Source organism: Polyodon spathula, chromosome 5, assembly GCF_017654505.1.
Source record: "Polyodon spathula isolate WHYD16114869_AA chromosome 5, ASM1765450v1, whole genome shotgun sequence".
NCBI classification, from domain to species: Eukaryota; Metazoa; Chordata; class Actinopteri; order Acipenseriformes; family Polyodontidae; genus Polyodon; species Polyodon spathula.
The window spans coordinates 28490236-28506165 of NC_054538.1; the positions used below are offsets into that span (position 1 = coordinate 28490236).

The window sequence follows — 15930 nt, forward strand, 5'->3', positions numbered from 1 at the left end:
AAGCTGCTTGATGAGATTCTGGGATCAATAAGCTACTAACAACCGAACAAAAAAGATGGGTAGAATGGTCTCCTCTCGTTTGTAAACTTTCTTATGTTTTTACGTTCTTATATGTGTTACAAATAACACAATACTTAAATTGTGTAATTATTGGATAATTAAACATAGACTTTTTATTATTACTATTGGCTTCAATACATGTTCCTAAATGCAGCATGCTTGGAATTGATACTGTTAAGACACACCTTATTCTCTGCGTGGTCTGAGGCACGTGTTAATTATGATGCTTGTAGGGTCAATTAGCGGCACAATACAGATTTATGAGTCAGACCAATAATATGTGTGGCAAAGTGGTTGATAGTGTGCAGGTGCAGGTGATCAATGAATAGACAGACAATTATAATACAGGTGCAAAGTCTGTTTAATGATATTTTTATGTCCAGTGCCTGACGGCAAAATAAACAATAAATGATGTTAAGTAATACAGCAGCGTGTATTACTTAATTTGTAATCCCCGGGTTTGTCCTGAAATAATAGTGCCATTTTTATTATACACCCACACAAAACACAAAACATACACACAAGTCCATTAGTGCGTGAATTAATGCTAGTGGTGCAAATACAGTTATTTGTGATACAAGTGCAGAGATGTTTTGGGTTTGTGCTGGTCTCTGGTGACAGCTCCGGAATGTGTTAGCTGTATAATGATAACAAGCAACAATTAGACAAAACAAACAAACACTAACTATACGGATACACAAAACACAGCTTTTTGGGTTATTTTCCATGAACCAAAACGAAGGAATTGATTACATCTCTTCGACCCCTATTTATCCCGTCACTCATGACCCCTTGGTAAATGATTGCAGCTGCTCCTCCAGTCCGCGGCTGCCACATCATTTCCCTTCCGGGTCGATGAGTTAGTATACCGAAGATCCGCCCCTTTTCTAATTGACCAACGTCGTTTTAATCTTTGGAACAAAGTAGTCCAGGGTACTCTGTTCCCATTACTTAGCGCCCTCACAGGTCGGTCTTTCTATCAGAGTGGAGTCGAAGGAACACTCGGCTGAATCTACCTTTCACATTACTTCCCCCTCCCGGGAAGAATAATCAGCATTTTGGTGTTCTTTCCCTGCACAATGTACCATGTGGTATATGAAGGGCTGCAATGCCAGATACCACTGAGTTATCTGGGCATTGCTATCTTTCATTGTGCTTAACCACTTGAGTAGGGCTTGGTCTGTGACAATATCGAATGAGTGTCCCAGCAGGTAGTATTGTAAGGAGTGAGTAGCCCATTTAATGGCCAAACACTCCTCTTCGACTATGGAGTAGTTGCACTCCAGAGGGAGCATCTTTTTACTGATATAAAATATCGGGTGTTCTACTCAGTCAACCTTTTAACCTTTGGAACGAAGTGTCAGGCCAAGTAGTCCAGGGTACTCATTACTTAGCGCCCTCACAGGTCGTGAGGGAGATTTACCACCAAGAATCATTGTCTTTCTGTCACATATGCTAACGAGAAAATTCGTCTCTAAGGGCATGTTATTCTAATGTTGCAATGAGTGATGTTTTAAATGGCAATTATCAGTCAATCAATCAATCAATCTTTATTTTATATAGCGCCTTTCATAGTGGACCACCATCACAAAGTGCTTTACAAGACGCAGTAACAACAAAATCCATAATACTTTAAATACAGAGAAATGTATAATACCTGCTTGTGGAAGGGGTGTGGGTAATTCACTGACTAGGAGACAGACAGGTGTAATTGAAAACACCACACAGGTGCCCAGTTTTATTTTTGACCAGTTCTTACTTTTTCCGGCAGAGGGCACTGTTGACCGTGGGCTGCCTATCAACGATGATAGACAGCACCACGGAAATACCACAGCTGGTAAGCGAACAGCAAGTGCACTCGCAGGTGCTCAAAGAAATAATAATGAAAACAGAAGGTGAAAAGAACAAGGGAAAATAAAACAGTAATAAAACTACAAATAAAAGGTGCTGCACTCGGCAGCGTTATCCCGGTCGCCACTACCCGCACAACCCGGATCACTGTCCTACTCTGTCGGCTAACTAGCCTGCTCTTTTACAATACGCCGGGGTCTTCCCAAGGGTTCCTTGCTCTCTCTATCTCGCTGCAAAACTCTTTCTTTTCTCCCATCTGATTCCCGGTCCTGAATCAGAGCTTCCGCACTCTCGGCGCATCTAAGTGGGCAGACCTGAGGACACAGCAGAGCATTTTTTTATAGGGCTAGCAATCTGCCAAGACTCGCCTCTCAGCCATTCAGAGAGGGGGAAAGTCCACACACCTACCTTCCCACCTCCCCGTGTCACTGCCATGACTCACAGACGGTTGTTGGAAGACTGCCGCCCTCTTCCTGCAGTACTGTGAACACGCCAGCAGAGTCAGCACAGATCAATCCCTGCTACACTGCTATACAGTAAGAAAAAAAAAAAAGCATAATACAATAATTACAGTGGAAAGTGCATAATACATGATATATGACATTAGCATAATACATGAAATAGTAGAGTAAATACAGTGGTAAGTGCATAATACATGAGCAGATATCAGGCTTAAAGAGCATGGAAAGCAAGAGAGAAACAGGTGGGTCTTGAGGGTTGATTTAAAGCAAGCGATGGTGGGAGCATCACACACTAAAGCTGGGAGAGAGTTCCAAAGAGTCAGAGCCATAAAGCTAAATGAGCATTCTCCAAGTGTGGCACACTTTTGCTTGGGGATAACAAGCAGGCCAGAGTTAGAGGATCTCCGCTTGCATGCAGGGACATAGCGGGTTAGCAGGTTGAGGAGGTACTCAGGACCTGTGTGATGAAGGGCATTGTAGGTGAGCAGGACAGTTTTGAAAATAATCCTGAACTTTAGCAAGGTAGCCAGTGCAGTGGGTGATCACGTTTTTTACATCTGGTAAGGATCCTGGTAGCGACATTCTGAACTAGCTGCAGTCGGTTTATGGTGCGTGCTGGGAGACCACCATATATAGAGTTGCAGTAGTCGAGTCGAGAGGAGACAAATGCATGACAAAGTATCTCCGCATCCGGGAGGGAAAGGTAGGGATGGACTTTGGAGATGTTTCGAAGATGGTATAATTAATATTTGACTGCGTAGGAGATGTGAGCATCAAAACAGAGGTTGCTGTCAAGACGTACACCAAGGCTTAGTACTGTGGGGGAAGGCAGCAGAAGACAGTTTCCAGGGTTGAGTTGAGTTGAGTTTCAGATCCTACTACAAGGAGTTCAGATTTGTTAGTGTTCAGTTGAAGAAAATTGGCAGACATCCAGGCCTCAATGTCTTGAATGCAAGCCACGAGCCGGACAATGGCAGAGGGGCAAGGTTAGTCGGCCAGGGGTCCGAGGGGGCACGTGGCAGTAGTTGATTTCAACAGTAAGCCGGAAACATCAGCAATGGAGAGAAGAGAGAGGGTAGGAGGGGCAACCGGAGGAGCGTCAAGGTGGTCAAGTAGTAAACTGGGTTTGTGGTGGATGATAAAATACTGTCCTGCTAAACCCTATTACTCTCAGGATAAAGGAGACGGTAAGCTTTATGGTCTGGAATGTCCTTAAACTTGCTTAGTGTTTTTTAGTCAAATAAGGTTGCAACAAACTGCTTTGTTAGGATACTGCTTTTTTGTCTATTACATTGTGCTATTTAATTTGATATTTCCAGTCTAGTTCTATAATTTGATGGAAAGGTGAATAGGGTTCTATTCTGTTTTTCTGCACAACAGGGTTTCATTATATTCCAGTAATAACTGAGCAGACAGAGTTGGCAGTTACATACAAGGTAATATTAAAAGGTATCCAACTGAAAGCTGGTGTATAGTCACATCCCTACAGAATCTCTAATTCAAAGTAGTGTTGGTATTGCACCTGTGTGTTTGGAATGACTCCAAGCATAATTGATATTTGGAAGTGATCAATAACGAATCGGCAGGGTATTTGTCTTCATGCATCTTAATAATCTACACTACTGTCAAACAAGTATAGGGACAGAAGATACTTTTATAAACATCTTGTCATCTGTGAAAATACTATCATGACCCCTCCATGTGCAAAAGATTTTATTAAGGAAGGCATCTCACAAGTGCATTTGTACGCCAACATATGTGTTTATTTTTTGGAATGAAGAATAACTGAGTGTTTTATTATTTATGTATTTATTTATTTATTTCAGAGAGCTACCTTCTGTCGAGGTGTAGAAGCACTGTGCAGGTGACAGCAGGACTGATAAATTAGGCTTATTTACAAAGAGAGGAGTCTACTTTAGCACAATTCATTCAGCAGCGTTAATAGTTACTTGATATGTGGGTGTTGTCCGTGACAAACCCATGCGCATTAGTAATTAGGTATCATTTCTGAGCGAGTGATCAGGCTTTTTTTTTTTATTATTATTTTTTATTTTACGCAGATTTACTAACAGTGGGTGTTACTAGATTTACTGTTGTGGCTTGCTGTATGTGTTTGCTATACATAAATAATGTAGGTGCAGAACTAGCTGAGGCACCAGGAAATCTATCTATGAGTCACGTTGTTGCAATTCACACTCCCTCATCCTTATGGTTAACACTTAGTTATATGACACCCCTATATCTATTGATACACAGATTTCGTGGTTTGAGGTATATGTGAACATACTGTATTGGGCAGCATGTTCTTATGTCCTTAACCTCATGACCTAATATGCCTGCTGCATATTCTTTTTTTGTTTCTGGAGGATGGAGACCAAACCCTTGTATAGTAGATATTGTCTCCAAACTTGGTACACAGCTGTGTTCTTTTCCTTTAAGACAGTTGACTAAATGTGTCATACGGTGTAGTTAAAAATCTGTTTGTCTATATATTGGTTTCTAACTCTTTTTTTGTATGTTAATGTAATGAAATAACTGTGATCTTAAGATTGATTGTAGCGCAACCTGATTTGTGCTACAAATGTTGATTTAAAAACAAAGATATACAATAGTAAATACTGTTATCTAAGGTGAGACACGACTTCAGTCTATGGAAGTAATACATACTTGCTCTTGTTAAATTGACACCCATAAGCAAAACAATATTTCAAGTTCTAAAACTGGGAATTGCATTCCCCCTCCTGCAGTGTTCATTTTCACACAACATAACTGACTAACAAATTATTTGTGTTTTAGCACATATGTGTCAGCCAGGGTGGTGGGTGAAAAATATTTAGTTATTGTGCTACAAAGATATTAAATAGTGAAGTCTTCTATCTTTTTCATTTCAGGATACAGACCTAATTATGACATTCAACATGTCCATGCATCGTTCTTGGTGGATGGAAAATGGACCCGGGTGCATGGTGACTCCAGTGACCCCAGCTCCTGACTGGGCACCAGAGGACCATCGCTACATTAGTATCTCAGGATGCTTGTTGGAGTACCAATATGTAGAAGTAGCTCACAGTACCCTTCAGATTATCCTTGCAGTAAGTATGTTTGCCATTTTCAAGAATAATTGCACTGGTTTTATCATTTTATTTTGAAATGTTTTCTGTATAGGAAATGATCACAGGTATTAGACTCTATTTCAGTCAGGGTTGGTGGTCCAGTGATTAAAGAAAGGGGCTTGATACCAGGAGGTTCAAATCCTGGCTCAGCAACCAACTCACTGTGTGTGACTTTGAGCAAGTCACTTTAACTCGTTATGCTCCATCCTTCGGATGAGACGTAAAACTGAGGTCCAAATGTAAGTGACTCTGCAACAGCAGTTGAGGCATTGTTCACCCCCTAGTCTTTGTAAGTCTCGTTGGATAAAAGCACCTGCTAAATGACTAAATAATAATAATATTGATATTGCTGCCACTGAGATAATGTATGAGTAAGAAAATTAATTATTGGCCTACATTGATCAGACAAACTAGTAAATAACCATGCAAAAAAGGATGCTATATTGGACACTGCAGATACTTCGTATTACGCCCCATTGAAATAAGTAACACAGCCACTGTGCTGTACATCTAAATGGCCTCTTCAAAAAGAAAACAAAATAAGTACCTTTCTAAATCTGTAAAAGAATGATCCCTTCCAACATATTGCAAAAGACTTAACCATTACAGCTGAAAGACTTGATAGGGAGAATGGTGGGAACACAAATCTGATACAAAATGTTGCAACTATAACAAATTCTAACTTCACTATAACTAATCCCCTTTTTTAACGATCCAAGCAGCAAGAACCGTTTTTGTTTTTCAGTGGAAATTAGCCTTATTAGAACGATCACTTTTACAAAATTTACACAGATAAATGATCTCGGTAGTGACTGACACTGAGCTTTCTCCAGTGTGAATGTGTTATTCTCTCAGTGAAAACAAAGATCTTGGTATCTAATTTGAAGATAAGGCTGATTCATAGATTGATGAACCTATTGATGTGCGAATCATGTGTAACATATGCAACCATTGTCATCTTCACACAAACTGTAACCATGGCAACAGGCGTGGGGAGGAAACAAGATTGAAACAGTCCTAAAACTAATGCTTTCCATTACGTGAGAGTAGGTGTTAAAACTTTGTGCTGATATTGGACTCAGCTCTCACCAAGATAAGCATGAACTAAGACATAGCTTTTTTTTACTGTAAACTAATGTGATCCATCTGCATTTTTTCCATCTGATGATGTAACTATCCTTCTGCCTGGTGTTGATGGCTGAAGTGTAATGTTGTTCCAGGGATCAGCTTATTTCGCCTCCCTGGCACATCAGCACACACAACGGCTTCAACCACAGTGTGCCAGGATGACAACTGTCTGGACTGAGCTGAGTAGGGTACTTCTCTGGGGTCTTCAAGTGGGCACCTTCCATCTTGGTGTTTTGTCGACTAGCCCACTACACCTTAAAGGGGCTTGACAGTGATTCTGGGGTCCCAGCATCACCCCCCATCCATCCCCCACTCAGCTAAGCCCAGCTTACTTACTTTCCTTTCCATCAATGTTGCTTGCTTTCTACTGTGCTTGAGGTCCCCTACCAGAATCTTCTCAACCTGAGCCAGTTGCTGCTCCTCTTTGCTAAGATAAGTTCTTCACTATGCGTCACAACTCTTGACCACTGATTCCGGGTTGTAGAGTGTGCCACAATTCCTCGACAACCCACCTCCACTGGGTAAACCTGGACTCTCCAGCCTTGCTATTCCGCGTCAGCATCTAGTTGAGTGTACCAAAGTTTCTTCCTTTCATACAACTCATCCACAGAATCCTTCCATGTCACTGTTAACTCTACCAGATGAACCAGACATGCTGATCCAGACCACAAGACAATATCAGGTTGAAAGTTAGTGGTGCAATTTTAGTTGGGAAAATAAGCTGTTGCCCAACATCTGCCAGCATTTTCCAGTCTCTAGCAGCTTCCAGTTGTCCTAGACGAGTTTTGGTTTTAATACCTTTTCTTGGTGGGTGCTTCCCCGGATGGAGGAATGTTGTTCTTTGTGTGTCATATATTGTTGAAAATGGTGGTAACCTGTTGGTCATTCTGCGCTCGTCTTCCAATGCTAAGGCCAAATATCGCAGCACCTGGTCATGACGCTAAGACCCACCTTACATCCTGTCAAAGTGTGTCTTAAATGTAGCTGTCGATGAACAAAAAGGACACCATGGATCCTCTCCTACCCATAGATCAAGGTTCTGTGGTGGGAGAAAATCATATGTTGACCTGATGAGGAAACCTATCCTGCTCTATTCCATTGTCCAGAGATCTTGCCAGCCAATCTTGCGCTGTTCCACACTTTCCCATCTCATCCATTCTCCCTGCTTAGCCTGGGAAACTGCCTTTACACACCTCATCCTCTCCTCCTGCTTTTGCACCTTGTTGACTACCAGCTTCCTCTTTTGAGCTGTGGCTGCTTTTGCCATGTAGGAGAAGTTGAACTGAGACCAAGGCATTCTCTTCCATGCTGTACTTGCCCCATGATATCACTGAATACGTAGGGCAGCCTTTGCAACTTCCACAGCTTCCTTTGCCACCCACTTCCTTCCAGTTTTCAACACAGGTACTGCCTCCCTCACACATTTTTTGTGTGAATCTACCAATGTAATTTACAATCTGGTGCGCTTAAACTCCTCGGTTAGTGCTGAGACTGGCAGTTGCAGTATCTCTTTACCATACAGTCCCACTCTGCTGAGGTGGCGTGAAGCTCCTAACCATTTCCTGACATATGAACTGATTAACGCTTCCAGTTTCTCTACTGTTGTCAACGAAACCTCATACTCAGTGAATGGCCACAGAAGTCTTGGCAGTAGACCAAACTAAAACCACCAGGGTTTAAGTTTGCCCAGTAAAGCACTGCTGTCTGTGCCCTTCAACCCTTGCACTGCTTGTTGTCTCACTTCTCCCACACAAACTATGTCCTTTAGGTCCCCATCATACCATCTCTTATGACTTTTGACAGGCTTCTCAGACAATGTTGGTATTGCCTCATTGGTAATGTAGAACCTCTTAACCACTACTTTACCTTTAATTATAGAGATGTTCCTTGACTTAGTGGGCTTGGATTGCATTCGTGCCCCTTCAATGTTACTGATTAGTTTGCACAATAACCGATTAGTGCAGGCTACTATTGTAGTCATAATTGTCATGTCATCCAAGTATGCTCTAATTGGTGGTAGTCGCATTCCAGAAGCCAAGAATTCTCCACCCACTTCCCATTTTGACACCCTAATAATTACTTCCATTGCCATGGTAAAAGCCAGTGGAGAAATGGTGCATCCTGCCATTATTCCAATTTCTAGACATTGCCATGTAATGGTGAATTCTGAAGTTGAAAAACAAAATTTCAAATCTCCAAATAGACTTTCACTAAGTGTGTTATTGACCTTGGTACACTGAAAAAATTAAATGCTGCCCAAAGAATTTCATGTTGTACTGTGTGGAATAGCTAAATCCAGGAATGTCACATGGAGCTCCTTCCTCTCCTTTTTAGCTATTTGAATTTGCTGCCAGATAGTGAAGTCTTTGTGGGTAAGCAACCTGTTTTGATGTATTGTTCTCATTGATTGAGCACCTGTGATAAGTGTACCTGCTGATGCATGGAGGCATGCTTTTGACATATATATTCGGTGACACAATACCATCTTTTCCCACTACTAACCACTTGTGTTCCTTTATTTTCTCCAACCACTGTCTACATGAGTAAAAGTTGTCGCCACTTGCTCCCTCCCTTGAGGAAGATGGTTTACATTGGCCGAGTTCACCCGTTGTTAATTCCATTGTCCCTGTCTTTATTCCACCTTTGCCATTCATAGAATTGGGAACTTTACTAGAATCTTCCATTAATTTGGGACATTTAAAGACAAATCGATCACTTTTTCTTCACTAACCTCTCACACTCAGCTTGTATGTAGAGTGCAGACAGAATGACAGAAACTTCTAGAACCAGGCTCGTTCAATAAAAGAAAGATAGTGCATGCGCTAGAATAATGCTCGAATAATGCACCTGCATGTTTCTCTGTCACTTCACCATGATTTGCGGTGCAAAGAAACCCAATCTCTCCGTTTTTGGGCCATTTTATTTATTTATTTTGCTAAACTTCTAAATTCCACTTTTTACAAGAATGATCAAAATTGTATTCGCACAAATTGCAATTTGATGAAGAATAATTTTCTCCAAATCGCCATCATATTCGTTAATGGCAAGATGGCGAACCAGGATCCCAGCCAGTATATATGTTTGGTGTTTTGAGAAGTGCCTTCTCAAAAAAAATTATTTTATATTAATAGGTAACTTTTAGCATTCCATTATGTGCAGTGTAGGGCCTTGGTATCTGTCAGAATGTGTGAGAAGCCACTCTCAAATCCCACCCATACACAAGGAGTGGCCTTTGTGCTTCCGCAAAGTAAGGGAGTCCCGACAGAATCTTCTTAGGCTCGGCCATTGCCTCCAGGCTTTACTAGCTTGGTAAAACCTGTTGCTTAGGATCAAAGGGGGAAAATGAACTGGTAGGTCAGCCGTTGATCTTCAGCTCTCCTGATTGGTAAGTGGGTTGCTGTGTTGAAGCAAAATTAAAATATATAATATACACTGAACAAAAATATAAATGCAACATGCAACAATTTCAAAGATTTTACAGTTACAGTTCATATAAGGTAAATCATTTCATTGAAATAAATTCATTAGGCCCTAATCTATGGATTTTACATGACTGGGAATACAGATATGCATCAGTTGGTCACAGATACCTTAAAAAAAAAGGTAGGGGCGTGGATCAGAAAACCAGTCAGTATCTGGTGTGACCACCATTTGCCTCATGCAGAGCAACACATCTCCTTCACATAGAGTTGATCAGGCTGTTGATTGTGGCCTGTGGAATGTTGTCCCACTCCTCTTTAATGGCTGTGCAAAGTTATTGGATCTGGGTCTGGAACTGGAACATGCTGTCGTACACGTCGATCCAGAGCATCCCAAACATGCTCAATGGGTGACATGTCTGGTGAGTATGCAGGCCATGGAAGAACTGGGACATTTTCAGCTTCCAGGAATTGTGTACAGATCCTTGCGATATGGGGCCGTGCATTATCATGCTGAAACACGAGGTGATGGCGGCGGATGAATGGCACGACAATGGGCCTCAGGATCTCGTCACGGTATCTCTGTGCATTCAAATTGCCATCGATAAAATGCAATTGTATTCGTTATCCGTTATGCCTGCCCATACCATAACCCCACCGCCACCATGGGGCACTCTGTTCACAACGTTGATATCAGCAAACCGCTCGCGCACACGACGCCATACACACTAGCTTGGTAAAACCTGTTGCTTAGGATCAAAGGGGGAAAATGAACTGGTAGGTCAGCCGTTGATCTGACCTGTACAGTCGAAATCGGGATTCATACGTGAAGAGCACACTTCTCCAGCATGGCAGTGGCCATTGATGGTGAGCATTTGCCCACTGAAGTCGGTTACGATGACGAACTGCAGTCAGCATGCAGATGAGCTTCCCTGAGACGGTTTCTAACAGTTTGTGTAGAAATTCTTCGGTTGTGCAAACCCACAGTTTCATCAGATGTCCGAGTGGCTGGTCTCAGACGATCCAACAGGTGAAGAAGCTGGATGTGGAGGTCTTGGGCTGGCGTGGTTATACGTGGTCTGCGGTTGTGAGGCCGGTTGGACGTACTGCCAAATTCTCTAAAACGACATTGGAGGCAGCTTATGGTAGAGAAATGAACATTCAATTCTCTGGCAACAGCTCTGGTGGACATTCCTGCAGTCAGCATGCCAATTGCACGCTCCCTCAAAACTTGAGACATCTGTGGCATTGTGTTGTGTGACAAAACTGCACATTTTAGAGTGGCCTTTTATTGTCCCCAGCACAAGGTGCACCTGTGTAAAGATCATGCTGTTTAATCAGCTTCTTAATATGCCACACCTGTCAGGTGGATGGATTATCTTGGCAGAGGAGAAATGCTCACTAACAGGGATGTAAACAAATTTGTGAACAAAATTTGAGAGAAATAAGCTTTTTCTGCGTATGAAGAAAATTTCTGGGATCTTTTATTTCAGCTCATGAAACATGGGACGAACACTACATGTTGCGTTTATATTTTTGTTCAGTGTAGAACCTTTGTTATGCTGTAAATTCAAGTATCATCATCACATCAGCTTGATAAAACATTGCATTAGTACTTCATATGGAAGCAGACAATAGAGATCTTCAGATCTTCAGTTTGATAGAGTTGAGATTGGTTTAGGAGGTTTTCTTGACATTCATGTAAATGGGCAGATACATTGAATGAACAAGAGAGAGTAAGACATCCATATTCTATTGGCTTCTTTGTATAAAAAATACAAGTGGTCCCCAAATCTGTTTTTGTTTGTTTGTTTTTGGTGCACAAAAGCACTGAACATGCTTTGGAAAATCTGACCTGCCGTTATGTTGGACAGAATCACTTCTTATAATATTATTTATCAGAATTTACACATAGTGTAAAATGTGGTTCTTTGTTATTGAACAATCAGTGCCAGGATTAATCATGTTTGATGAAGCTGATAGTTTCAGCTCATGAGATAAATGTACAATTAGGATTTTTGCTCTATGAGTTCAAATAGTGTAAAATAGAGGAAATGTTTGTTTAAGGTATACAGTGGCAGGGGAACTGCACAGAGGCCCGTCAGTAATTAAGTGTTTATCCTGTCTTTTTTCAACATGTACCGCAATTCACATAACGATGTTTTAAATTAACTGAATTAAAACAAGTTTCTCTCTTTGCATGGAGACTGGTACTATGCACTGTTTTGTGTCGCTGCATCGCTTCATCAAACTCTGCAACCACTTGTGCTTTAGCCTTGTGGTCGCTCAACATTGCAAAATAGTTTCCCACTGTCTTCATGGAAGCTTTTGGGATACTGTTCAGCACAGTCTTTTGCCATTATATTCTGTGTGGACAGTGTAATTTAGGTGGGCGATGATAGTTTAGGAGGAAGCTGTTTTCGTCCTGGGTTTGAAAATAAAGGCAAATTAACATGTCTGTTTTTCTGACTGGAAAAAAAGATTTTCTATGTGAACATTTATGTGGATTTCTATGTAGAATTCTTTACCCTTGTGCAATTTTGTATTGATTTCTGTGATTGCAAAGTCGTGGGATCCTAGAGGGAGTGGTGAATAAACTTGATAGCTTGTGATTTAAAAATGGCGTAATATTGGCTGTAAAGATGCACCCAAAATGCCATTCAAGTAGGTTAGTAGAAAATGTTCTCACTTACACGTAGTCGTGTACTTTTTCACACATTCTAACATTCTGAGAATTAAATATTGTTAAATATTGAACACTTGACTTGGCATGTTTTATGTTTATAAACTAGAGTTACATTAAAGTTTAAGAGGGGCCAGAAATAAGGTCTTGCACAAGCTTTTTTTCTATCTCTTGCTCTGCCACTGAAGGTATGCACTACATGACTTGATAAAGTTTATTTTTTGAGTTAGCAAGTCTAATCTATAGAACTATGGAGGCATCTGTATGCATATTGAAATTCAAGCAGGTCAGTTGTGTAGCAGGCATGGCACCACAATTAAAGTCATAATGAATTATGTCTATGAATTATATGCAAATTGTGGCACTGATATTTTGAAAAGAATATATATATATATATATATATATATATATATATATATATATATATATATATATATATATAAGGTATATTGTCCTTGTGATATATTACAAGCACTTCATGGGATCAGAAATTTGAAAGTGTGGAAATCTAATCATTTATATGCAATTCTGATACCACAAATGTTACAATACAAGTCTGAGGTGCTTTAATTTATGTATAGACAAGCTACAGGTTTATTATGATTTAGTGTTATATATTATTTTATTCCTTATTTGTTACTCAGCTACAGTACTGGTTACTATGAAGACAAGAAGCAACCTGTCAGGTTTTTTCACAACAAATTGTACAAAATGTGTGAAAGAAATTACATTTCTAACATTTATATTGGTTTTCCATTTCTACTAAAATCTAAATAGTTTCCATTGTCTCATTGTTTACTGCAACTATCTGTATTGTCAAACATGGCATTTAGACCACTGAGTTGAAATTACCTTACCTGAAATTGGAGGCAGAAAACCAGTTAATCAGAAGTGTATTCAGATACCATGGGTTTGACAACCAATTCGCAGTTTCTTGATGCATTTGCATAGTGACAAGGGTTAGTATATATGGGGCTTTAATTGTGTATGATTGGAATGACTTCTGGCATCCTGAATGGTTGAAATGCACTTGGAAATGTCTGGAGGGGTTAGGCCAGTGCCAGTTTGGTACGATTAACATGATTCCATGGGTCAATTTGCATCAAATTTAAGGGAAGAATTATTATCGTACTGAGACCCACTTCCTTAACTCCTGCAATCTTATTCCAAACCTCATGTTAAGAAATGCATATCGCACTATATCAATGAAACGCAATATAAAAAAGCCAACCAGGTACAGGGTATATAGGTACCTCAGGGCTTCCCCATGATTGTCAAAAGAATATTCTCAGAACACACATCTCTGAAAAAATACAGGTTAATCTGTTTGATCTGTACAAACTGATATACATCCCCCAGACTGTAGCTGATAAATCACTGAAATCTCAGCTCTCAGTTTAGATCTCTTAGCTTATACAGTCCTTAATATCATAGCATCAAATCCTGCTGTTGAAAAATATATTACAACAAAATACTTCCCTTATAATAATTATAGTAGTTATCGCCTTTCTTTAAAAAAAAAAAAAAGATTTTAGGTTTTCATGATTATCATGTTAGTGTAGCGAATCTAATAATTGCAATGCTGGGTAGCCAAAAAGCAAAGCATGTATTACCTTACATAGTTTAAAACAAATAAACTTAATTTAATTAGAAGCAGCCATAGCATGTTGGCACACATTTAACATAGCACATTAAAGAATCATTTTGTTCTATGAGAGAATCTTAATAGAAACATTTCATAAATAATTACAGTTAGAGATGTGAAAAAACTGAGATGACCAAAAGAACGCTGCAGTTACATCTGCCGCAAACCCAGATAGTCATGATTTAGGTAAGTAAAATTTCTGTAAATTCATTGTAGAAACCCTTCTTCGTGCAATGCATGTTTAATTACATTCTTGCGGTGCGTGCTGTATGACATATTGTCGTAACCCCTTCTTAAATACCAGAAAAATTATACTGGCACAGCACTTAGAAGTTTGTTGTCAACTGTTGTCTAAATAAAAGGACTGGCAGGTTGAAAGGGGTTTTGCGACAATCATAGTGTGCTACTTCTATTTTCATTGTAATTGTACTATTAATTTAAAAAATTCAGAAATTGAACCTGTAATGGTTTTTCATTATTGTTTTTAAAAATAACAAAGATATAAAAAGTAGGTCCTGCTGTAACCTTTTCAGTGGCCGCTGCCAGATTGGCTCTTTTGTATAGTGGTTGGGAGGCTGGCTTGCGGTGTAAGGGGGTTGCTTATTTGTTCCCATGCCTCGCTCACATTATTTGCCCTTGGTTCTTGATGTTTTTTTAAATATATTATATTCAGCCTCCTGCAGAAATATCTAGTCATGTGGTATAAAGCGTTCTGTTCGTTGTCTGCAAATTGCCAAATTCCACTTCATGCTGCGATGGTGTTGGATACCAAAAGCACAGAGCTAGCGCTGCTTACTCTTTTCCTCAATTCAACATTGCTGAGCATCCTGTCGTTGGCTCAAACAGCCTCTTAAATGTTACTGACTCACGACTGGGCATCGGATTTCACCTCCCACTCGGCAGTGATGGGCGTAGCGTCGGATTAAGCTTGCACCAGGTTCTAAATTTGATCAAAATCACTCTCTTGGGAGACCACCCTGCAGTGCTACCACAATGCCTTTGAGCATTGCCCTTGCGTTTCCCCCGTGTTATCAAAATAGGGTGTTCTGTGAGACCCCTAGGACATGTCTTTTTTTTTTTTTGTAAGTTTGTACCAAATTGAATTATAATAAAGAAGAAAAAAAATCTCCTTTTTAAGTCTACTTCAGTGCCTTTTACTGATCCTTCAAACATGCAGTACCTCAATAAGGCTTGTATTCAGCACAGGTACAGTACATGTGCAAATTAAGGTTTTCAGAATATAGTACAGGGGTCTAAAGTGACATTTGCTCCACAAAAATGCACTATTTCAGAGTACTCAAAGCCTAATAGGTGTAAATGGCTCTGCATGGGATCACTCAGAAAGTCAAAAGCTAGTACCTCCGTGAGGGAAATGTCACCAAGACCTGTGGAATCCAAAATAGCAAGAAAGTTTGCTGAAATATCTTGGGATCATTACATAGTAATTTAAATCCACCCAGACAAATTATTTCTCCTGGTTTTTATAGTATGTGGCTGGAGCCCAATTAATCAATAATGAACAATTACCTAATTAAGGCTCCAGACACATTCTCACATGTATTTCTGGTAG

General features: G+C 40.1%; 1 protein-coding gene across 1 annotated transcript in view; it reads left to right on the forward strand.

Annotated features, from left to right (window-relative positions):
* The window catches only part of LOC121315799 (sodium/potassium-transporting ATPase subunit beta-1-interacting protein 2-like), a 205137-nt gene that overhangs the window by 157737 nt on the left and 31470 nt on the right, over positions 1-15930 (forward strand). Inside the window, exon 4 of the mRNA XM_041250224.1 lies at positions 5264-5464. Within this exon, the coding sequence (XP_041106158.1) occupies positions 5264-5464 (201 nt within the window). The remainder of the gene's footprint in view (positions 1-5263; positions 5465-15930) is intronic.